Raw genomic sequence first — 24,186 nt, 5'->3', positions numbered from 1 at the left:
CAAAGACAAAAAGAGCAAATGATAGAAAAAAAAGTTTTTTCACACAACCAGTAGTTAAGTTCTGAAATGCATTGCCTGAGACATGTTTAATTGAGGCATTGAAAAGGGAATTAGGCTGAAATGAATAGGAACAATGTGCAGGGTTACTAGGGGATAGTAGAACAAAGGTACTCAATGAACTGTTTATTCAGAGAGCCAGTGCAGATATGATGGGCCAAATGGCTTTCTTTTGAACTGCAATGATTCTGTGACTGTCATTCTATAGTTGCAGAACTTGGACCTGTTCACATTTCAAATGACTCAGGCATGTGAGCATGCCAGTCTGAGCTGACCTCTGTCTGGGATGGAATTTATCATCTGTCCAATGCCCCAGATTTGTCTGCAAATGCTCTGGCTCAACAACTTGAGTCATCTCTTGGAAATCCCCAATGCATCATTTCACTCTGGACAAAGGAGTTTCTTGTATGGGTTGCTCTTTCCAGGATTCAATAACCAAGGTCGAGGGCTTCATGGGCCGATTGCGCTTGGGCCAGGTGCAGGCCAGGAAGAGCATTAGGGCCCATGATTTCTGTCGCTACCTCAACTCTTGAAAACTCAACTTGAAATCCTGCTATCTGGAGGAGATGTAAATCCTTTACTCACTGGGGATTTGCAATGCAGGGAGACGCACACAGCTGTCCTGAGCAGTGGACTATAAAATCAGATTAATCAATTCAGGGACATCTGTAATTTGGTGGAGTAGTCAGCATTTCACATCAACATAAGCGGGATGTGTGAAGTTGCTCCAGATTTACCCTGTATGGAGGGAACCAGGCAGATTGGAGGATTCCTCGTCGGCCTGGCCACAGTTTCTATCATCATGTCCAACTAATGTAATTTAGGCAGTTATGTGGCTCCCTATCTGCCTCTCCTTTTCCTAAGGGCTACAGTAGCATCCAGAGGGAGTACACAATGGCTACTGGTTTTTCTTGCGACTTTCTGTGACAGATAGGCCCTTAGAGGGGTGATAGGAAACAGAGTGCATCGCCATCCCTTAATTTGTCTAAGTTTTCCCACAAAAGTTTTGATACAATATATTCAGTGGGTCTCTAACACTCCCTCTTGGTTAGCAATCTTTTAATTGGGTCAAATTTAAAAAATATTATTTAGTTACATAATCTTTTTGTTAGTTTATTGACCATTACAAACTAACTGACAGATGAACTTACACATTGATTATTTTACATTAATCAAATGAAAACAGTATCATTTGCGGAGTGAAACCAAGAATCATATGGCATTGCTTTAATTATTAGTTGGAACAGTTAGGAATCAGGATTTGAGTTTAGCTGCAATGTCCCATTTTATCCTTCACTGCTGGGCTTTCTGGAGAGCAACAGCTAATATAGTTTTGAATTAACATCTGACCATGAACAGTGCAGCATTTTCACAGAACTGCAAACCATAGCTTGCATGCTCAAGTTTCTGGACTGGGACTTAAATCAATGCTACTGGCTCAAAAGTGACAAGATACAAAGATTGATATCCCAGAATTCAAGTTATTTTCCCCTCTTCAGCTTGTTCAACATTCAGAAATTGGAGGAGTAAAAAGATAGAAAAACATTGCCACACAGATGACTGCCTAGTTTTTGATAAATTTGAATTCCACAACAGAATCTACTCAGGTTTTATTTTTGCAAGAAACCTGTTTCCTGAAGATGTCCATTAAATGTGCTTGCTGCATGGAATATAACAATTATGAACATATACATCATGTTTGCTGAGGAATTTTATTTTTAGTGTGGAATTTTTCTAGAAATAGTAAACCATTGTTCTTGATAACAATTAAATACTTGACTGTGATCTGGATTAATAGTTATTCTTCTGCAGTTTCCTGCATTCTTCTTTAACTTGCCATGTAAACAGTCTGGCATGCCTTATGTCAAGATGCACTATTTGACTACAGACAGTCGTGAAAGAACCAGACTACCATTTATAGTTTTCAAAGTTCAATCAGTTTATATACCAAATAACTTGTGATTGAGTTCAGAAGTCTCATAACTTACCTCTGGCAACTTTACCTTATGTAAACATAGCCAAATCAATTAGCTTTCTGATCTGATCAGTTAATCTCCTTACAGTTGTCATAGTCTAATACCATTTGGATATGTTAAATGTAAATATCCTCAACAGCATGTGAAAAATATTATTTAGTTACATAATGTTTTTGTTAATTTATTGATCATTACAAATTAACTGACAGATGAACTTGCACCTTGATAATTTTACATTAATCAAATGAAAACAATATCATTAGAGGAGTGAAACCAAGAATAATATGGCATTCCTTTAATCAACATTTATCACTTTCTATTAATACAAGTTTCAGTTCACTTACATTTTATGTGGCTTATAAAGGATGAGATAAAATTAAATGGAAAAGTATATAAAAGGCAAAAAGACAAACTGAAGTCTTGATAACTTGGAGATGCCATCTTGAGAATGTAATTTAAAAGTAGTTCTGGGATTTACATATCCAAGAACAGAAACCAGCATATCCCATTATAAAATATGCAAGTTTTAATCTAAGATTGTTTACTGTATCACATCTCCATGACACTGGACTCCTTTGGTTGTAAATTCTGCAAGCATGATCTTAACCTCCACAATCACCTGAAGAAGGAGCGGCGCTCCGAAAGCTAGTGCTTCCAAATAAACCTGTTGGACTATAACCTGATGTTGGGTGATTTTTAACTGAAATCTTGATGTATGGGAGAGACAGAAAAACCAACAAATGTTGTCAGAACAAACAGTAAGAGCTGCAGAAAAGGAGCACAAAAGTATAAATATACATGATGTCTTAGGGCTATCGTGGAAATAAAAAGATTGTCATAAGTCACATGACAACAGATGTGATATATTCAAAGTAAGTAAAGATATACAAGCATACAAATTGGGAGCATGAAAAGCCATTTGGTCCCTTTAAGCCTGCTCCCCAGTTAATAATGTCATAGTTGATCTGATTGTGGTATCATAACCATTTTGCCACCTAACCCCATATCCTTCGACTCCCTTGTTCTTCAGAAAGTAACATTCTTGAATAATTATTTTGTACTATTAAGTATTTGCAGTGAAGGAAGAGGATAGCATTTTAAACATCCCATGGAACCTAATATTGAATTACGAACGGGAACCTGCTAAAAACAAACATTTGCAAAACAACACTAGTGAGGAAAATAATTGCACTAAACTGTTATAAATACCTCTGATCAGATGGTTTCTTTTTCAGGGTTTTAAAAGAAGTAGTTCTCAACAATGCAGCTGCTGAAATTATAATCCTCTAGTGTTCTCTCAAAATTGTACATGTCACTCCACTTTTTAAAAAAGATCAAAGAGGAAACCTGAGAATTATAAATTAGTTAACCCAACACCTGTTGACAGGAAATGGCTATAATGAAGGATTGAGTAACTGAACAACTTTAAAATAGTAAGTTGATCAGAGTCAGTGTAGATTTTCAGGTAGGTTATGCACCGTGGGCAGCACGATGGCACAGTGGTTAGCACTGCTGCCTCACAGCCCCAGAGACCCGGGTTCAATTCCCGCCTCAGGCGACTGACTGTGTGGAGTTTGCACGTTCTCCCCGTGTCTGCGTGGGTTTCCTCCGGGTGCTCCGGTTTCCTCCCACAGTCCAAAGATGTGCAGGTAAGGTGAATTGGCAATGTTAAATTGCCCGTAGTGTTAGGTAAGGGGTAAATGTAGGGGTATGGGTGGGTTGTGCTTCGGCGGGTCGGTGTGGACTTGTTGGGCCGAAGGGCCACTGTAATCTAATCTAATCTAAGACAAATTTGATCAAAATTCTTGGAGGGATAACTAAATATTGGACAGAGAAATGTCTATGGATATTATTTATATGAATTTCCAAGAGGCATTTAATTATGTCCTTTATGAAAAAGACTAGTAGCTAAAGTTGATGCACATGGAATTAAAGATAAATTATTACCCAATTATTTATTAACAAAAGAAAAACAGCATATTATTTAAATGGAATTTTTGCAGAACTCTGAAGTACAGAGAGATCTGGGTGTCTTGTATGCAGGTATAGTAAGTGACTTGGAAGTCAAATGGAATGTTTATTGCAACAGAAATGGAATGTCCAAGTTTAGATGTTTTGCTACAGTTATGCAGCGTATTACTGAAGTCACATCTAGCGTAAAGTCTTAAGTCGTCTTATTTAAGAAAGATTGCAAATCGGTTAGAAGCGGTTCAGAGAAGGTTCATTCAACTGATACATTGGATAGGGGGTGGTTACCTCTAAAGGAAAGTTTGGACAAGCAGGAGCTGTACTAACTGGAGTTATGATGAAAGACAGATGATCTTATTGAAATATACAATTCCATCTGATCCAGAATCCTTTTTGGGAACTGAATCTCACTGGTTTCCCCTCTCCTTTGGAGCTGCAATTTGGTTAACCATAGATAAGCTGTTTGGCTCATCAAGCCTACTCCACCATTCAATAGGTTTGTTGTTTATCTTCTATCTCAATGCAAAAAAAAATTCTCATCTCAGTCCTAAACGGCTTACCTGTATCAAGAGACAATGACCCCTTGTTCTACAATCTCCAAACAGGTGAAAAACCTTCCCTATATCCAGTCTGCCCAGCCCCGCCAAAAGTTTACATGATTTAATGAAATCCGCACCTACTCTTCTGAACTCCCACACACAAAAGCGTAGTTGACTCACTGGATCAAGCTCCAATTCTCCTGTGAGTAACAGGCTTTTTCTGGTGTATATCTTATGGCTGTAATAGGTCCAAACAAGACAGGATAAGTAATATCCATGCTATGAAAGATCAATGCATGAAGTATCCTCTTATTGCAATTACTGTGAACAAGCAGGTAAGGAAGCAGCGAAGCATACTCACTATATTAGTGGGATATTACTTATTCTCCTCATGGGATGCAGGTCACTGGCACAGCCTGCATTCTTGCATAATCCCTAACTGCCCTCAGCCATTTCAGAAGACCACTTGGAGTCAACAATATTACTGCAGTTCTGGAGTCATACATAAGTCAGAACAGGTTTCCTTTCCACAAGAACATTGGTGAACCAGTTAGATTTTTACAACAATTGATATAGTTGTCATGGTCACCATTACTGAGAGTAACTTCTGGTTCCAGACTTAAAAAAATTAATTTAACTTCTACCAAGTGCTGGTGTATGCTCAGAATACCAAATAAGGATCAGCGGGTGCCGTGGTTCCAGCTCAGGGTCTGATTCCTAGGACCACACCCCAGGTCGCGACGACATCTTGAAGTAGCAAGGCTGAAGTTAAACATGGGCAAGACCACCTCCTCCTGGTTACTATGCATCGCCCTTCCTCGGCTGATGAATCAATACTGTGCTATTTTAAGCAACACTTGGAGGAAGCACCGAGGATGACAAGGGTGAAAAATATACTCTGGGTAGGGGATTTCAATGCCCACCACCAAGAGTGCGGCAGCATAAACACAGTGGCTACAACAGCAGGTCAGAGGCTAGGAATACGGAGGTGATAGCAAGTTTTGGGAAGAGAATACGGAGGTGAGTAACTTGTCTTCTGACTCCTGAAAGCCTGTCATTCATCTACAAGGCACAAGTCAGAATTTGATGGAGTACTCCCCATTTGCTTGGACGGGTGCAGCTCCGCCAACAGTCAAAAAGCTCGAGACCACCCAGGTCAAAGCAGCTCACTTGGTTGACACCACAACTACAAATATCCACTCCCTCCACCATTAATGATCTAAAAGTTGAATTTCTAAAATAGAGGAAGGTTAATTTTGATGGTATTAGGAAAGAACTTAGAACAGCTGATTGGGGGTAGATGTTTGCAGGTAAAGGGATGGCTGGAAAATAGGAAGCCTTCAGAAATGAGATAACAAGAGTCCAGAGACAGTATATTCCTGTTAGGGTGAAAAGAAGGGCTTATGCCCGAAACGTCGATTCTCCTGTTCCTTGGATGCTGCCTGACCTGCTGCACTTTTCCAGCAACACATTTTCAGCTCAGGGTGAAAAGAAAGGCTGGTAGGTGTAAGGAATGCTCGTTGACTAATGAAATTGAGGGTTTGATTAAGAAAAAGAAAGCACGTATCAGATATAAACAAGATAGATCGAATCAATCCTTAGAAGAGCATAAAGGCAGTAGGAGTATACTTAAGAGGGAAATCAGGAGGGCAAAAAGGGGACAGAATTAAAGGAGAATCCAAAGGATTTTTACAAGCACCTTAAAGACAAAAGGGCAACTAGGGAGAGAAAAGGGCCCTTCAAAGATCAGCAAAGCAGCCTTTGTGTGAAGCTGCAGGAGATGGAGGAGATATACTAAATTAGTATTTTACCTCAGTGTTTACTGTGGAAGAGGACATGGAAGACATAGAATGTAGGGAAATAGATGGTGACACCTTGAAAAATGTCCATATTACAGAGGAGGAAGTGCTGGATGTCTTGAAACACATAAAAGTGGATAAATCCCCAGGATCTGATCAGGTGTATGCTAGAACTCTGTGGGAAGCTAGGGAAGTGATTGCTGGGCTCCTTGCTGAGATATTTGTGTCTTCAATAGTCACAGGTTAGGTGCTGGAAGACTGGAGGTTGACTAATGTGGTGCCACTGTTTAAGAGATGGTAAGGACAAGCCAGGGAACAATAGACCAGTGAGTTTGACGTTGGTGGTGTGCAAGTTGTTGGAGGGAATCCTGAGGGACAGGACATACATGTATTTGGAAATGTAAGGACATAGCTTTGTGCATGGGAAATCATGTCTCAGTAACTTGATTGAGTTTTCTGAAGAAATAACAAAGAGATTGATGAGGGCAGAGTGGTAGATGTGATCTATATGAATTTCAGTAAGGTGTCCAACAAGGTTCCCCATGGGAGACTGGTTAGCATGGTTAGAGCTCATGGAATAAAGGGAGAACTAGCCATTTGGATACAGAACTGGCTCAAAAGTAGAAGGCAGAGGGCAGTGGTGCAGGGTTGTTTTTTCAGACTGGAGGTCTGTGACCAGTGCTAGAAGAATCAGTGCTGGATCCACTACTTGGATGTGAGCATAAGAGGTACAGTTAGTAAGTCTGCAAATGACACCAAAGTTGGAGGTATTAAATAGCTACATTCCAATATAGTGAGATGCAAAGTGATAAAAAGATTTAGAGGAATGTATTGACCAATAGCCCTCATATGTGAAATTATATCTACATTATAACAATAGAAATTAGAATTGCAAAAAATAGTTGGATTATCATCACAGAGTAACTGTAGCATGGCTTGCATGTTAGCACTGGGGTGCAGATATACATCATCACTGGGCATTAAACACATTATGCCTACGGTGTACTTCCACACCGTACTTTAGGATATTAAAATTAAATTACTTTGAAAGCAACATGGAATTCTTTTTCTTCTTAGGAGCTCATTATTTTAATGAACAATCGTTAAAACAAGCATTAAAATAAGTGTTGTGGAGCTTTAAAAAACACATTCCTTCTATCCCACTGTGAATATCTGAAGTACAGTACAGATGTGAAACTTTATACATTACAAAAAGCAACAGCTTTATTTCGTTAATACATTTTCTTTCCTTAGTTTGGTGGCAAAATTAATTGACATAAAAATTTTCAGGCTGGCAGCATGCAAATTTCAACAGCATTCAAATCAGTGGAAAAAATATAAGATTGCCAATTTTTCCCTGAAATCATAGAATCTCTCTAGTGTATAAGTAGGCTATTCAGCGCATCAGATCATAGAGTCATAGAGATGCACAGCATGAAAACAGACCCTTCGGTCCAACCCATCCATGCCGACCAGATATCCCAACCCAATCTAGTCCCACCTGCCAACACTTGGCCCATATCCCTCCAAACTCTTCCTATTCATATACCCATCCAAATGCCTCTTAAATGTTACAATTGTACCAGCCTTCACCACTTCCTCTGGCAGCTCACTCCATACACGCATCACTCTCTGTTGGAAAAAGTTGCCCCTTAGGTCTCTTTTATATCTTTACCCTCTCACCCTAAACCTATGCCCTCTAGTTCTGGACTCGCCGACCTCAGGGAAAAGACTTTGTCTATTTATCCTATTCATGCCCTTCATGACTTTATAAACCTCTATAAGGTCATCCCTCAGCCTCCAACGCTCCAGGGAAAACAGCCCCAGCCTGTTCAGCCTCTTCCTATAGCTCAAATCCTTCAGTCCTGGCAACATCCTTGTCAATCTTTTCTGAACCCTTTTAAAGTTAGGTCCACACTGACCATCCTACAGCATCCTCCCCACCGCCCTACCTTCCTCCACTCTATCCTTGTGATCCTGTATTTTCTTGGGCTAATCCCTCCAACCTACACATCTCTGGACACTATGGGGCAATTTAGCACAGTCAATCCATCTAATCTGCACATCTTTAGACAGTGGGAGGAAACTGGACCACCCGAAGGAAACCCACAAATGCATGTAGAGCATGTGCAAACTCCACACAGACAGTTGCCTAAGGATAGAATCGAATCAGGCGCTGAGGGAGCAGTTCTAACCACTGAGCCACCATGCCACTCTCCATGACTTAATTTGCCATTATATTTTAGTTGTTACTAATACATTCATCAGGACGCCCACTGAAAAGCAACCAGAGCTAAAGTTGGAATAAGTTATACTTTTATAGCTAATGGCAAGGTTATTTTCCTTTATTCATTGCATTTATCGTCTTTTGACAGAAAAAGGTTGTCTCATATGTTCTGCATGACCTTGTTCAGATTATACTTACAGCTGCATAAATGCTTACTACATTATTCTGCTACTTGTGTAGCTCTGCCTACTTTGCTTTGAAACTGCAGGTTAGAACTTTAAACTAAATTCTTGAACTAAAGAAAAACATTTATGTTCCACAAATGGCATTCTAGAAACACAACAATCTGCTTCCAACTGCAGCTGACTAAATCGGCTAGTCTCTAGAAATATTATGAAGTTACAGACAGACATTAGATAAACACAATTTCATATTATCTTTGTGTACATACACACAAAATTCAAATCAGGAAGAAAAATGTTCCAAAAGACATGTCGAATGATCACTGAGTTATCAGTGAAACAAAGATAATCTCTTGGTTTGCTATCATACCTGCATCAAATATTGACCTGCTCACTTCTATGTTATCAATCTAGACCAAGTGGGCTGTTCATTGGCTCCTCAGCCTTCAATGTTAGTTTCAGTCAACAAACATCACAAAGGAATGCTACTCCAAAATGGATAGTAACAGCAAATATATAAGGAAATAATCAGGTTAATTGTTTTTTTTTGGAAAATAGTCCCGATTTTGACATGTAAACAGCATTGCAAGCGTTAAAATTTGATAATTCTGTTTTTGTGGTGTTGATAGAGGACCAAACATCGGCCAGGTCACAGAGTCTAAGTTTGTTACTCGCCTTCAAAATAACGTCATCGGTTCTTTTACATCCATCCACCTCCAACAGAGCATTTGATTAACAGATCTGATTTTTGTACTCAAGCTCTGGAGTGGAAGTTAAACCAGAACCTAGTAAAAGAGGCAAGAGTGCCGCCAACTTAACCACAATGCTGTGTGTTGGAAAACAATGGCAACAGACTAAAAGAGAAGGGGTCAAATGGTAAGTATGGGTAAATATTTAACTTGTGGTTTGAGCGATGAAGATATTTTGATTAGTTACTTTTAATTATTACATTTGCATTATTTACAGCAGTATAGAACAGGAACAGAAATGCAATATAGGCATCCTGAACTTGTCAGAAGTCTTAACAATAAAATCAAAAGCTTAATGCAAGTTGCTGCATAATCTATGTAATACTCCTAACCTTTCTTTGTAAATGATCAAAGAACAAGTTTGATTGTTTTTAATAAGGTTTCAAATTTTGAGTTTTGCCTCAATATACAATATTAAAATTACAGTTGCTCAAAGAACTGACCTTAAAAAAATTTATAATAATTCCTTGTGTGTCTTTCCTCAAAGTATGCACACACAATAATGGCTTTTATTAATCAGACATAGTCTGCAGGCAGCAAAATTGTAGCAATTTAAAATCCTTACCAATTTTTCATCAACTGTGATGAGTTGCCTGTCCTTGGTTTGAGTTTGTGCCAGTCGCCATGTGGAAGTGCTCAATTGCCTGCAGTGCCTGACAAAAAAAAACAGAAAAAAAGTGTTTCCAAGAAAAACATGGCTTAGATTGATTAATATTGCATACGGATTTTAGGTTATTAACATTAGCCTTTTAAGAAAAATGATTCAAACTAAGAATTGGCAGTGCCGATATCCTATTTCTCCCCACTTAATTCTGTCTGTTTAATTTCTGTCAAAGTCCCATCAGCAGTTCACTGCATTTTACATCAGACTGCAGATTTTTTCAGTCAGAAACTGCCACCAGCAATGACTGACTTGAGTGTGCAAATTGAAGCTGGCTTGTCACGAATAGACAGTGCAAGGAGACAGCAAGTTTCAAGAACATTTTTTACATGTTTTGGTTAAAGACCCAACATACCCCAATGATAACCAAGTCTAAAGAAGTTTAAAATATGCAATTTAACCTATCCTCAATCTTTTTTAAAACATCAGCATTTTACAAGTGAATTATTTTCAAAGCATTCACCAATGATTTTACATATTTCAGTACATTCCCAATTCTTTCAGGTTTGTCACACTGCTTTAAAATTGGGATGCCAACACTCATATTTCATTTTCCAGTGAAATAATAAGCTTTAAAAATGCATTTAGGTATCAAAACCATAGGATTTTAAATTTAAATTAATCTTTTAAATATTTAGCCCAATTTTTTTTTTAATATAGAAGGTCATAAAATACAGAAGTGAGTTGTATGGCAAACTTAAAAGGATACTTTTCAGTAACCTTTTTTCTGTTTTCATTTTTTTTCATTTAATAAGCAATGCATCAATACAAATGCAACATAAAAATACAATCATATAGAAGAATACCATCAGATATATGCGGTTACTCCTAAGGATTCGACACAATGTCAAATTCTGGTAGACAGGTATATCAGCTGCAGTCTCCAACCTTTCAGTACAATGCCAGTTGATACATGTTCCAACACTTGCAGGGACGGCAAAAAATAATCATGATGTGCTCAAGGCTGGGGCACAGAGATCCTGTGAAAATTTAACTCTGAGAGAAATCAGGAGTATGGAGGAAGATGGATGCTGATATCGGAAGGAGGAAAGCTTGAGGGGTTGGGGGAAGGGAAGAAGTTGACCACAAATGGGCTCAACAGATGAAGGCTGAGTTTCAGAGATCAGAGAAGAGGAAAACTCTGCAACGAGACAAATGGGCAGAAGAGAAGCCAAAGGCTTCCTTCAAGCATCAGGGAGAGTACTCTTGTTTTCCTTGGCACAAAAGTGTTGTAAAAACTCCATGAACTGGCATACTCACTTCCTTTTCACTGACAGATTTCCTGGAAAATCCTGATGACCCTCAAGGCACTTGTCAAATTTAAATTAGGTTCGCAACTATGCTATAGTAGTCTGATATATATTATTAATAAATTACCCTTGGTCTTCAAGGCATTGACCCACATGCTTCAAAACCCCACCATGCATAGTGGATCCTGGGGTTCAAAATTGAGACCAAACGCTCAATGTCAGTATCCATGAATTGGACTTTGGAAATAAGCCAATAGCACATAAATTATTTTAAATGAACACCGAGTGACAAACATATTAAAACCAACTTGGCTGCAGGGTGAACCACAAAGGAAATGGAACATTAAACTCTATAACCCAGAGCAATAGATGAAACCAAATTGAGAAAGCGTTAGGATTGAGAAGCATTAAATACGATCTCCCCTGAATAAATTTATGAACCCAGGAGCCAGGAGACACAATGAGGCACTATATTAAATAACACCCAGGCAAAAAGTACATGGAAGGATATTATGAATCTGATTTTTCCTACCAAGATAATATTTATATACTAGATCAAGGAGAAAAATAAAGACCAAGAAACCTCTAAGGAGACACTGAAGTGATAACTTTACTGAGGTACAGGAATTATTATGGACAATTTATGAAATTATACTTTAATGCTAGGGGAAAAGAGAAAGTTGCAAACAAGGTGTAGAGGTACTACTTTTTTCAATGCACTGTACATGGCTCTGTTCATTCAGGTAAGCCATTTCAGACTGAGATGAGGAGAAATTCTCTCACTCAAGAGTGTGGTGACCATATGGAATTCTCTGCCACAGAAGGACTTTGAGACAAAGTCATGCAATATATTTAACGAAGAAGTTGATAGATTTCTAGAAGTTAAAGGTGTCAAGAGATAGGGAGAAAGTGAAACTATGGAACTGAGATAGAGGACCAGCCATGTTCACAATGTTTGGTGGAGTGAGCTAAATGGGCAAATGGCTGACTTTTGTTCCTATTTTCTATGTCTCTATCAATCATAACCTTGACTATGTACATCTAAACTACAAGGATGATTCTAGGTTTAAGGGATAGAGTTTACAAGGAATGGGTAAAATACGAAGGCTGCTGAATCTGAAATAACAAAACAGAAAATGTAAAATTATTGTGGAAGCAAGAAATTTGAAATAAAATCAGATAAAATAGAATTATTCAGCACATCTGGCAGCATTTATGGGAACAGAATTAACAATTCAGGTCAGTGACATTTCATTGTAATTAGCAGAAGTCAGAAATGCAGTAGACTTTAAACAGGTGAAAGGTTAGAAGAATGGGGGACAGAGCAAAAAGGGAAGATCTGAAATAGGATGGAGAGGAGGTAAAAAAATGACAAAAAGGTTGGCAGTGCAAGGCCAAAGGGAATGGCAAAGATCGAGCAACAAAGGATGTTTTTAAAGGAAAGTCTGATTGGAATTTTCATAGGGGTCTGCTTGTTTCCTTTTTAAAAGCAATATGCAGATTTGTAAAGTAAACTATAAAGACTGACTGAGATAGTCCAATTATAGTTTTCAAAGTTATGACAGAATTGGCCAGGTTAATTGTGGAAAATGTTTAACGTGGAAAAGTGTACATTTACGAAGAAAATATAATTAAAATTCAAACAAATTAAAGTATAGGAAGTGAGGAGTAACAGGAAAAGTATGTTTTCACAGGCTTTTAAATTGTAAAGTTAAAAATAATTTAGTTAACTAGGATTTTTTTAGACAGAATAGATGAGAAGGTAAGTACAGCAAGCTTACCAAACCAGCACAAGTTTATTGAACCTAATAGCCTTTATACTATTATGTTCAATCCAGTATTATGGACAGGTAAAATTAATTAAAATAGCTAAAGAAATGTTAGCCAGAATTTCAAGGAAGCAGGAATACAAAGGCATGGACATTATGTTACAATTATATGAGAGTAAGATCTGGGTCATGCAATTTAGGGCAAATACAATGACCATAAAGGATGTAGCAATGCAGGTTCATCAGAATGGTACAAGCCTAAAGGGTTTCAATTATAAGGACAAGTATGGACAAGGTCTGTATTGCACTTGAAGTTTACAAGAGCAAGCGATCATCTAATTGAGGTTTTCAATGGTGATTGTTACAGTTTGTGCATGGTATTTTGTAAATGACATTTTAATGTCATTTACAAAATACCATGCACGGACTGCAACGAATACTACATTGGACAGACAGGCAGGAAAGTAGCCACCAGGATACACAAACACCAACTAGCCACCAAAAGACATGACCTACGATCACTAGTATCCTTACATACAGACGAAGGACACCAGTTCGACTGGGACAACGCATCCATCCAGGGACAGGCTAAACAGAGACATGTATGGGAATTCCTAGAGGCCAGCATTCAAACCAGAACTCTATCAATGAACACATTGATTTGGACCCCATTTACCAACCTCTGAGGAAAAGAACCGGAAATGATATCACCCACCTTTAACAGACCAAGGCACATAAATAGAAAGCGGGATAGAACACCAGCACTTCACCGGAGGCTCACTGATGATGTTACCTAACATGATAATGAAATGTCTGATAACAAACCTGCCAGCTCAGTGGACAAACTTACAAGCTGACCCTCAACCTGAGCTACAAATCTTCTCAAAAATCGCAAACCAAGTCACATAAACTGAGTCAAGATATAGATCAGCTCTGATGAGACTGAATGGGATTGGGGATGGCAATAGTGGTCTGAATGGTCTATACCTGTTCCTTGGCAATTTACATATCAAACTTGATTTCAACAAGCTATGTTTTCCTTTTAGTTTTGGCTCAAGAAAATATTTTAAACATACAAAATGTATTCATATCTTCAAATTATTTAAATTAGCTTTTTTTGCTGGTTATGCAGATGAAAACTTTCTTCAGGTAGACAAGTTGCTTTTCTCTCACATGGATTATAACTGTAGCACATTTAAGATAAAAAGGATCTTGGTTTTTCAGATTATTTGAGCTGTGAATTTGATGTTTTTAAGATTTTTGAAGCTCAAATTTGATATTATCAAGCAGCAGCTTTGTAGGTGTCTTCAAATGTTGCAACCTTGATATTGCTAAAAATGCAGTCACTGCTCTAACAGAATGACCTCTGATATTCCCAGAATGTTGTCTCTATGCCAAATTAATAAAACAATGCAAAATGCACTCCACTAACCAGTCTGCAATTCACTGTTTGAAATAGGTTTACCAAAGTTCAAGGATGAGACAAACAGCTGTCTAGACTTGCGAAAAGGCTTTGTTCTGTCTACAGTGCAACAAAGAGTGCATTTAGCACCCATATACTGAAAGCGCCATTCAATCTGTGACATATGAAGAGGTGAACAAAGAAACTGCATTTTTTTTGTAAAGTATCAGACAACCTTGGGGAGAAACGTAGTACTAAGCTTTAGAATGGGCCTGTTTCACATCAGACAAGATGTGGTTGGTGCTCAACTGTGAACTGGAGTTCATACTGCCTAAAACGAAACCTAAAAACATAGTGATAGTCCAGGAGAAATTCAAAATCATGGGAGCAAAGCAGTTTAGCTTGTATAACGCAATTCAACAGTATTCAAAGAAGATTCAATTTCCATAATTATTACTCTGAAAAGATTTCATGGGAAAACAAAAGAATAACTGGAAGAGGACCCAATGATTTTGTGATTTCTCATCTCAAATTGATGAGGCACAATACAATGAGAAAATAAGTGAGAACCATCGTGCATTTCCTCCACTTGATGTCACAGTTTTTTTTTCTGTAAATTTTCTACAAGAATTTTCTGAAGATTGCAGAAACCCTGCAGACTGTCTCTCTCATATAACATGAAGATTTTAAAAGGCAGATTCTCAAAGACGTGCAGCAGACTACAGGTTTCCCAAGCTGCAAAAAATCTTTAGCAAAACAGATCAATTCAGTGCTCCAATGTTAAAATATTAAATGTTGGAGAAGCACGACTACTAGCATAATTTTGGTGCTAGAGACTGAAATTTTTAAAAAGCTTAGGAATGACAGAAAACAAAATAGAGGGACATGGGAAGAGGCATCCAAGGTGAAAAACGCAAGCTTTTCAAAGTTATTGCTTGCAATAATGACTTGTAGATCAAAATTTTAGTTTTTAACATAGGCACACTCATTCATCATTTCTTGAATTTAAAATTTGGCATGTGTGTATAAAACTTCTACTTACATGAGAAAATAGTAAATTCAGCTACAACCTTACTGAAACTCACTGACTATTGGGCTTTCCGAGTTCAGAGCTGAAATTAATAAATACAATGAAGACTGAAGAGCAGTAACCTTGTTCTCAGCCTCTATCATTGTAAATACCTTAACTTAAAACCCCGAAGATCAGGCTTCTCCAGTTTGTCTGGTAGCCCAGTCCTAGAGTTTACCAACTTGTCAATATATTTCTCTCGACTCCTATAATCAGTTGAATGGTCTCGCAGATTGCACTAACAGTATCTTAATACTTACTATCATTAAATGTAAAGCTACTTGTCAAGATTTTTGGATAGTTGTATTTAATATGTGTTACACCTCTTAAGTTATGATTACCCTTTGTGGGCAGCTCTTATGTCAAGGAGACAGACCCTCGTAGTTCTTCCTTCCCACACACTCACCACCTAGCCAATGGGTATGTCACATTGTTGGAAAGAAAGAAGAAAGTAGTAAAAGAGCACAAACAATCAGCATAGAGACAGTTAATAAGTGTTTAAGAATTTCTCATGAAAACATCGGTTTTGGATTATAGAATCTTGGGCCTAGATCATAAGGCATTGTAATGAGCAACCGCAAAGAAATCAATTTATCAAATCGGTATATAATCAATCAATCAATCATCACCACACAGGATGACAACTATTAAGAGATCATGCCATGCAACCACCACATCTACAACAAATGATAAAATCAAATGAACAAATCAGCCTTCCTGGCACAGGATACCAAGGATTTTTGGAATGTTATAAGTGAGGAAGGGGCTGTGGAGGATAAACACAGTAACCATCAGGAAAGAAAAAAATACAAGGGAAACTAATGGGTCTAAAGGCTGATCAGCAACTTTTCCTCTTATGGCGAGTGACAACTAAATACTCCACCCTCCCCCAAAATAACCACCGTAATACATTATTTTTAATTACATCCCGTACACCTAATCCCAAATCTTGTGGGGGATGATCATTGCCTGATACTTAAATCAGGGAATAGACCATTACATATTGAGTGATCCATGGACAAGTGCTCAAACTGATAACCACTAAAATGTGTTGAAAACAAAATAATCATGGAAGGAGACGGCTGTTCAGTCCATCGTCAATTAAAAGATTCAATTGTATTTTAAAAGAATGCAAAGCCCCAGTTTCTTGAGTCTTCCTTCATAACACAATACAGTACACCAGTACAGATGACAAGCTGAATGGACTTTCTCTGCACAGCCTCAGGAATTTGTCTTTTGTTTTGGTGACAGCATGTTAATTAAAGTTGAAGTCTAGCCAGAGCTTGACAAAGTTTACTCACCATCACCTCTGATTTGTATTCTACAATCTTATCTAGATAGTTCAACATTCTGTTTACTTTATCAATTGCTGCTGTGCAATGACTGTATGTGTCGAGTTCAACTTCAACTGTAGCTATAGGAGTGTCATACACTGAATGGGAGCGCCATTTCATCTTCCTCTCCAAATTTACCAACGCACATTTCAAAAAGCCTTTTGTGTTAATTGTTTACAGGATAAGGACATTGTTGGTTAGGTAGGCACATATTGTGTATCCCTACTTATCCTTGATGAGGTCATGATTTGGAGATGCCAGTGTTGGACTGGGGTGTACAAAGTTAAAAATCACACAACACCAGGTTATAGTCCAACAGGTTTAATTGGAAGCACACGAGCTTTCAGAGCATTGAACCACCTGATGAAGGAGTGGCACTCCAAAAGCTAGTGTGCTTCCAATTAAACCTGTTGGACTATAACCTGGTGTTGTGTGATTTTTAACTTTGATGAAGTCAAGTTTTCAACAGTTCATTTGGGTTATCATTTCAGTCAAGTGAGGTCAAGATAGCAAAGGCAGGACATTCCCTTTCTGATTCCAAGTTGACTACTGTTTATTCAATAGTTATTGTATAGTCAGTCCTCAAGTTTATTCCTAACAAAACAATTCATCTACTTTGCCTGGGATGGAAGAACTAATAGATCTGCAACAGAATGAAAAAATGCTGGAAAACATCAGCGTATGGGTATAGAATGAGCTGCCAGAGGAAGTGGTAGAGGTTGGTACGATGACAGCATTTGAAAGGCATCTGGATGGGTATATGAATAGGAAAGATTTCAAGGGATATCGGCCAAGTACTGGCAAATGGGACTAGATTAGGTTAGGATATCTGGTCGACATGAACAAGTTGGACCGAAGGGTCTGTTTCTGTGCTGTACATCTCTATGACTCTGTTTGGCCACATTTGTGTTGATGGAAACAGTTAACATTTCAGTCCATTAAGAACTGAAGGGAGGCTGAAAGTGTGTAATATTTTATACTATTACATATTTTATTAAATGGATCTGTAGATGCTGCATCCATTGTGCTACCCTTTGTATTTAGTCATATCAGCCATTTCTAATCTACTGGTACCTATAAATGGCTACTGACTCCCTCATACCAAAAATTTGTTTGAGTCCATCTAAAAGTTCCATTCCAATTTATAAAAAAAGCCATTGATTCTACTCAGGAAATTTTTGTTTGAAAAGCAAATGTTAATTATATCTTCCCATATCAACACTTAAAGGAAGCAGCCATTCAGAATATTAGTTATATCATACAGATTAGTTTTCAGCACATTGATGATTTTCATTTCTGTTTTAATTGCCCTTTCACTGTTGCTGTATCAAAGTTTTGTTTTATTATGATCATGTTTAGTCAGTGCTATACTTGCCCCTCAGTTTACTATTGTCCGATACAATGTTTTTAATATGTTTCTGCAATTTTTTGGATTAATCCCAGTGAATTGCTGGGATTGTGCATGAAATGTGTAATTCATCACTTCAAACTGCTCTCACCACCACTAAATGACCTACAATGAGCAGTACTCCCTCCTATAGTGGCTGTACAGCTCAATTACTCTCACCAGACAACACAAATTAATATAAAGTCCATAATTCAATGTGAGCAAATGTGAGGTCTTGCACTTGGATAAAAAGAATACAAGCATGGACTACTTTCTAAACGGTGAGAAAATTCGTAAAGCCAAAGTACAAAGGGATCTGGGAGTTCTTGTCGAGGATTCTCTAAAAGTTAACATGCAGGTTGAATCCGTGATTAAGAAAGCGAATGCAATGTTGTCATTTATCTCAAGCGGGTTGGAATATAAAAGCAGCGATGTGCTACTGACCCTTTATAAAGCTCTGGTTCGGCCCCATTTGGAGTACTGTGTCCAGTTTTGGGCCCGACACCTCAGGAGGGACACACTGGCACTGGAGCGTGTCCAGCGGAGATTCACACGGATGATCCCTGGAATGGCAGGTCTAACATATGAGGAACGGCTGAGGATTCTGGGATTGTATTCATTGGAGTTTAGAAAGTTAAGGGGAGATCTAATAGAAACTTACAAGATAATACATGGCTTGGAAAGGGTGGACGCTAAGAAATTGTTTCCATTAGGCGAAAAGACTAGGACCCATGGGCACAGCCTTAGGATTAGAGGGGGTAAATTCAGAACAGAAATGCAGAGACATTTCTTCAGCCAGATAGTGGTGGACCTGTGGAATTCATTGCCGCGGAGTGCGGTGGAGGCCGGGACGCTAAATGGCTTCAAGGCCGAGATTCATAAATTCTTGATGTCACAAGGAATTAAGGGCTACAGGGAGAATGCTGGTGAATGGAGTTGAAATGCCAGCGTGGACTCGATGGGCCGAATGGCCTTATTTCTACTCCTATGTCTTTTGGTCTTATGGTCTTATAAATGCATGACTGGATATTCTGGATAGTCTTATTCAGAGTCCGGGTTTGATCTGTTTTGTGGCTGGAGAGTTTGATGGATGCCAAAGAGACTGGGGCACTGCGTAACTTACATCCAAAATTCAATGACTTTTTAAATCACAGAATTTGAATCCTTTTCTGCTGTTTCTAACATCAGTACAGATATTCAAATAAAAACAAAGGGAAATGGGGATGGAAAGAAGAGAAAAATCTGAGCTACTGATTGCAGAACCAGACCTTGCATTAATAGGACTGAAAAATCATTTTTGACAGTAAATAAATTCATCCTCTCTTACTCGAAATCATCTTTGTCTCCAGATGCTATTAACTCCATAACTGGAAATATTAACATTTTTCATAAATACACAGTAATGTTGTGCACAGTTATGCTATTGATAAATTTCGCATTAACAAGTAAAACATTCAGCTGTTATTCTAAATTGTCAGCAGATGGAGAATGAAGAAAGTGATAGAAAAGCAAATTTTGTATGAAAGCACTAAGGAATGCTAATGTGTCACTTGATTTTACTGCACACTGATGCTGTAATACACACTAAAACCTCAAAGTACATACTATTCGCATACATTTGAATACACATAAATCTATGAAAATTGATATCTTGATATAATTAATAATTGTACTTCCATTAACCAAGATATTTGGTGGAATGTTAAGAAACTTGAATATATCTGCTAGCCTGCCTCACCAATTAAAAAATGCACTATGTTGTTTGCACTTGACTATAATATCTTTAAGAAACATCGAGATTTACTTTAATACACTTATACAACTTAGCCAAGTATACTGGAATCTGTTAAGTACCCAGAGACGACAATCATAGTTGAAGTGTACAAATTAATTTTAATGTCTTCTATACACAACAATTACTGTACTTCAAAATAATATATTTTGAGAACACCATTTTGAACCAGTTCTGGGAGGCAAAAACATACTCTATAAATCTAAATCTTTTTTTCTCTACACCTGTCTATTTTACAGCTAAGTTCATAATTTTTGACCAGAAGGAAAAAATACTCTTTGCTTTGTAGTGCCATTTACAACCTAATTTTCCAACACTCTTATCGGATTTTCTAGTCATTCTTGGCAATGAGTCAACAGCTCAGTGCTGAAAGCATTAAGACCAACAACAATCAACATTAAAGACTTAGACCTTCCTCAATTCCCGCTGTGTCAAAATGAAATAAGGATACAGTTGTGATTTTCAGTCAGCTTTCCAAATGATAGATAATGATTAAAATTGAAAAACAAACTTGATTGCAAGTCATTATTTACACTTAGTCAATTATTTCTACTTCTAAATTAAAACCATTACTATGATATTTCAACTTCAGTAAAACCTGCAGTCAATCCCATTAGGAGTTTATTCTGTAATTCTACTTTAGTTTATCAAGCAATATTTTCGAATGACATCACACTAACCGACCATACCCAATTTATAAACAATATATTACCTCCTGTTAGAAAAGTCAACTACAGTAGTTGTTCGAGAATATGTTTGGTATTGAAACGGAAAAGCTTATTGTACCATATGCAAATTCAAACCAGTATCTCAGTTTTACCAGCCAATTGTAATTACCAATAACAAACATTAGTTATAATTTTTATAAGCTGCATCAACAAACTGAGACAATCCATAAGTACAGATCAAATATTGAAGTAAAAATGGAGACTTATTAAAAATCATAAAGTTGGGTCAAACAATTCCTAGTACGATCCCCACAATCCCCAACCAGTGGAAACAGTTGAACTTCATCTGCACTGTTTTTCCCTGTTAATATCTTGAGTACCTCAATTGGATCAGCCCTTCTAAATTTTAGAGAAAACAAACCTATTTTAAATCCTCATAACCTAATATTTGAGAGAAAACGTTTTTGCATAATGAGTGGCTAGATCTGGAATTCACTGCCTGGAAATGCAGTGACGGTAGGTTCAATTAAGGTATTCACAGGACATCAGGTGACTATTTGAACAGTAACAATGTGCAAAGCTATGGGAGAATGGCAGGGTAGTGTGACTAAGTCATTATGCTCATTGGACAGCTGGTGCTGTAACATTGGGCTGAATGACCTCCTTCTGCTCTGTAACACTTCTGTGCATTCATAATTCTCCTGTTTGGTGGGGTAGTAATTAGCTGAATTGAATTTCTCCAATTTTTTTTAAATGGAGAAGACATACTGGGACAATTTCTCCCTCAATAAAATCAAAAAATGCTGTAAATACTGGAATGCTGGTTAGTTTCTGCAGAATTCCTGGCGTCTGACCTCTTCGTGCAGCTCACACTGGCTGCCCCAACTCAGTTTTTGATCAACAATGACACATGCCATTGAATGTAAAGGAGAGATGGTTTGATTCTCTCTTGTCGGTGCATAATTTGAACATTACTTGAATATTGCTGTATAATTTAAGTATAATACATCTTTACCGTTAATTTATACCATAATCCTTCTATATGCCATGGTAGAAACAAATATTTCCAGAAATAATTGGAAGATTTATTCAATTTTAAGGCATAAATCTGCCTTCTAACCACATTCTAACTGCTTCATCAATGACTTTCCTTCCATGAGACACTCAGAAGGGGGAATGTTTGCACATTATCCAACACAATTTGTAAGTCCTCAGATACTGAAGCCACCCAAGTTCAAATGTAGCAACCTCTTATTATCTCTGATAAATAACACCTAAATTTGGGGTAAATGCCCCTATAACTTAATATTTCCAACTTTAGATGAATACTTATTTTGTAATCTGTTGAAGTAGATTTACCATCTAAATTTACTAGATCAACTGCTATGCCACTAACGGTGACTTAAATCTGTGAATAGGAAAATGATTAGAAAGAACACTGACCAAATTGTAAACTATCAAAGAGTTTTCCCAGCTCAAAGCCTGTATTGATTGAGCAGAATCGGTGACCTAGAGTTAATTTAACAGTACCTTCAGTACATTCACTGCTAACTATCCATACAGACTTATCACATATTGACGACAATGCCACAAAAGACAGCCATCAGGCAGTGGAGGATTATGAAAGTCAGAAATGAACAAACATATTGGGTGGTAGAAAGGAGAAAATTAGCAGCTGGGCTATAAGATCTACCATAATAGCAAAAATAATGCCTGAGGCTAAGCTCTCCAGAGACATTGCTGCACAATTTTCAGCTGGCAAAACGAGAGATTCAGACTCTGGACCAAGGTAAAAGGAAATTTTCCTTTAAGCCTTTGAAAATCTCACCACTTGAAGCCTCAAGATTGCTCCATTGAAGTTTTAACATCCAAGTAAAGAAATATCAGGGCCAAAGTTTGAATCAAACATAAATAGAAGTTTAAAATAATAATCAGTGCAAGGTTAATAAAAAACTGAAATGTTCAGAAATTGTTCACTTAAAAATATTAATTTACTTAAAATTTTTAAAAGGCACTAGAATTTACCAATGCTCTCCAAAAAGGTTGAAAACCTTTTATTAAATATAACGAAGTCTTACCTTCCTCAGTCATGCCACAAAAATTATGCTATTTAGTGGTACAGTGCAGTACGGCCCTTCGGCCCTCGATATTGCGCTGACGTGTGAAAATAATCTGATGCCCATCTAACCTACATCGTTCCATTATTACCCATGTATATGTCCAATGCCCACTTGAATGCCCTTAACGTCAGCGAGTCTACTACTTTTGCAGGTAGGCTGTTCCATACCCCTAATACTCTGAAGAAACTACCCCGATACCTGTCCAAAAACTTTAATTTGAGTGGTGATAGATGTGTCCCTTTGCGTTAGCCTTCACCATCCGAGGAAAAAGTCTCTCACTGTCCACCCTACCTAATCCTCTGATGATCTAATACGTCTCGATTAAGTCACCTCTCAACCTTCTTCCCTCCAATGAAAACAGCCTCAGTTCCCTCAGTCTTTCCTTGTAAGGCCTCCCTTCCATACCAGACAATATCCTAGTAAATCTCCTCTGACCCTTTACCAAAGCTTCCACATCCTTCCTATAATGCGGTGACCAGAACTGCATGCATAACTCCAGGTGTGGCCTTAGCAGTGCCTTGTACAGCTGAAGCATGACCTCGTGGCTCCAAAACTCAATCCCCCCACCAATAAACAGCAACGCACTATATGCCTTCTTAACAACCCTATCAACCTGGGTGGCAACTTTCAGGGATTTATGCACCTGGACACCGAGATCTTTCTGTTCATCTACACTACAAGAATTTTACCATGAGCTCAGTACTCTGCTTTTCTGTTATTGCTTCCAAAGTGAACTACCTCACATTTTTCCACATTAAATTCCATTTACCACTTCTCAGCCCAGCTCTGCATCTTATCTATGTCCCTCTGTAACCCAAAACAGTCATAGAGATGTACAGCATGGAAACAGACCCTTCGGTCCAACCCGTCCATGCCAACCAGATATCCCAACCCAATCTAGTCCCACCTGCCAGCACCCGGCCCATATCCCTCCAAACCCTTCCTATTCATATACCCATCCAAATGCAATTGTACCAGCCTCCACCACTTCCTCTGGTAGCTCATTCCATACACTTACCACCCTCTGCGTGAAAAAGTTGCCTCTTGGGTCTCTTTTAAATCTTTCCCCTCTCACCCTAAACCTATGCCCTCTAGTTCTGGACTTCCCAACCCCAGGGAAAAGACTTTGCCTATTTATCCTATCCATGCCCCTCATAAATGTTGTAAACCTCTATAAGGTCACCCTTCAGCCTCCGACACTCCAGGGAAAACAGCCCCAGCCTGTTCAGCCTCTCCC

General features: G+C 38.1%; 1 protein-coding gene across 1 annotated transcript in view; it reads right to left on the bottom strand.

Moving 5' to 3' along the window:
* ndufs4 (NADH:ubiquinone oxidoreductase subunit S4) overlaps positions 1-24,186 on the bottom strand; it is a 172,884-nt gene that overhangs the window by 110,697 nt on the left and 38,001 nt on the right. Inside the window, exon 2 of the mRNA XM_043688445.1 lies at positions 10,063-10,150. Within this exon, the coding sequence (XP_043544380.1) occupies positions 10,063-10,150 (88 nt within the window). The remainder of the gene's footprint in view (positions 1-10,062; positions 10,151-24,186) is intronic.

Source organism: Chiloscyllium plagiosum, chromosome 1, assembly GCF_004010195.1.
Source record: "Chiloscyllium plagiosum isolate BGI_BamShark_2017 chromosome 1, ASM401019v2, whole genome shotgun sequence".
In the NCBI taxonomy this organism is placed as follows: domain Eukaryota; kingdom Metazoa; phylum Chordata; class Chondrichthyes; order Orectolobiformes; family Hemiscylliidae; genus Chiloscyllium; species Chiloscyllium plagiosum.
The sequence above is the reverse complement of the archived record's forward strand: the minus strand, read 5'-3'. Positions and strand labels throughout refer to the sequence as shown.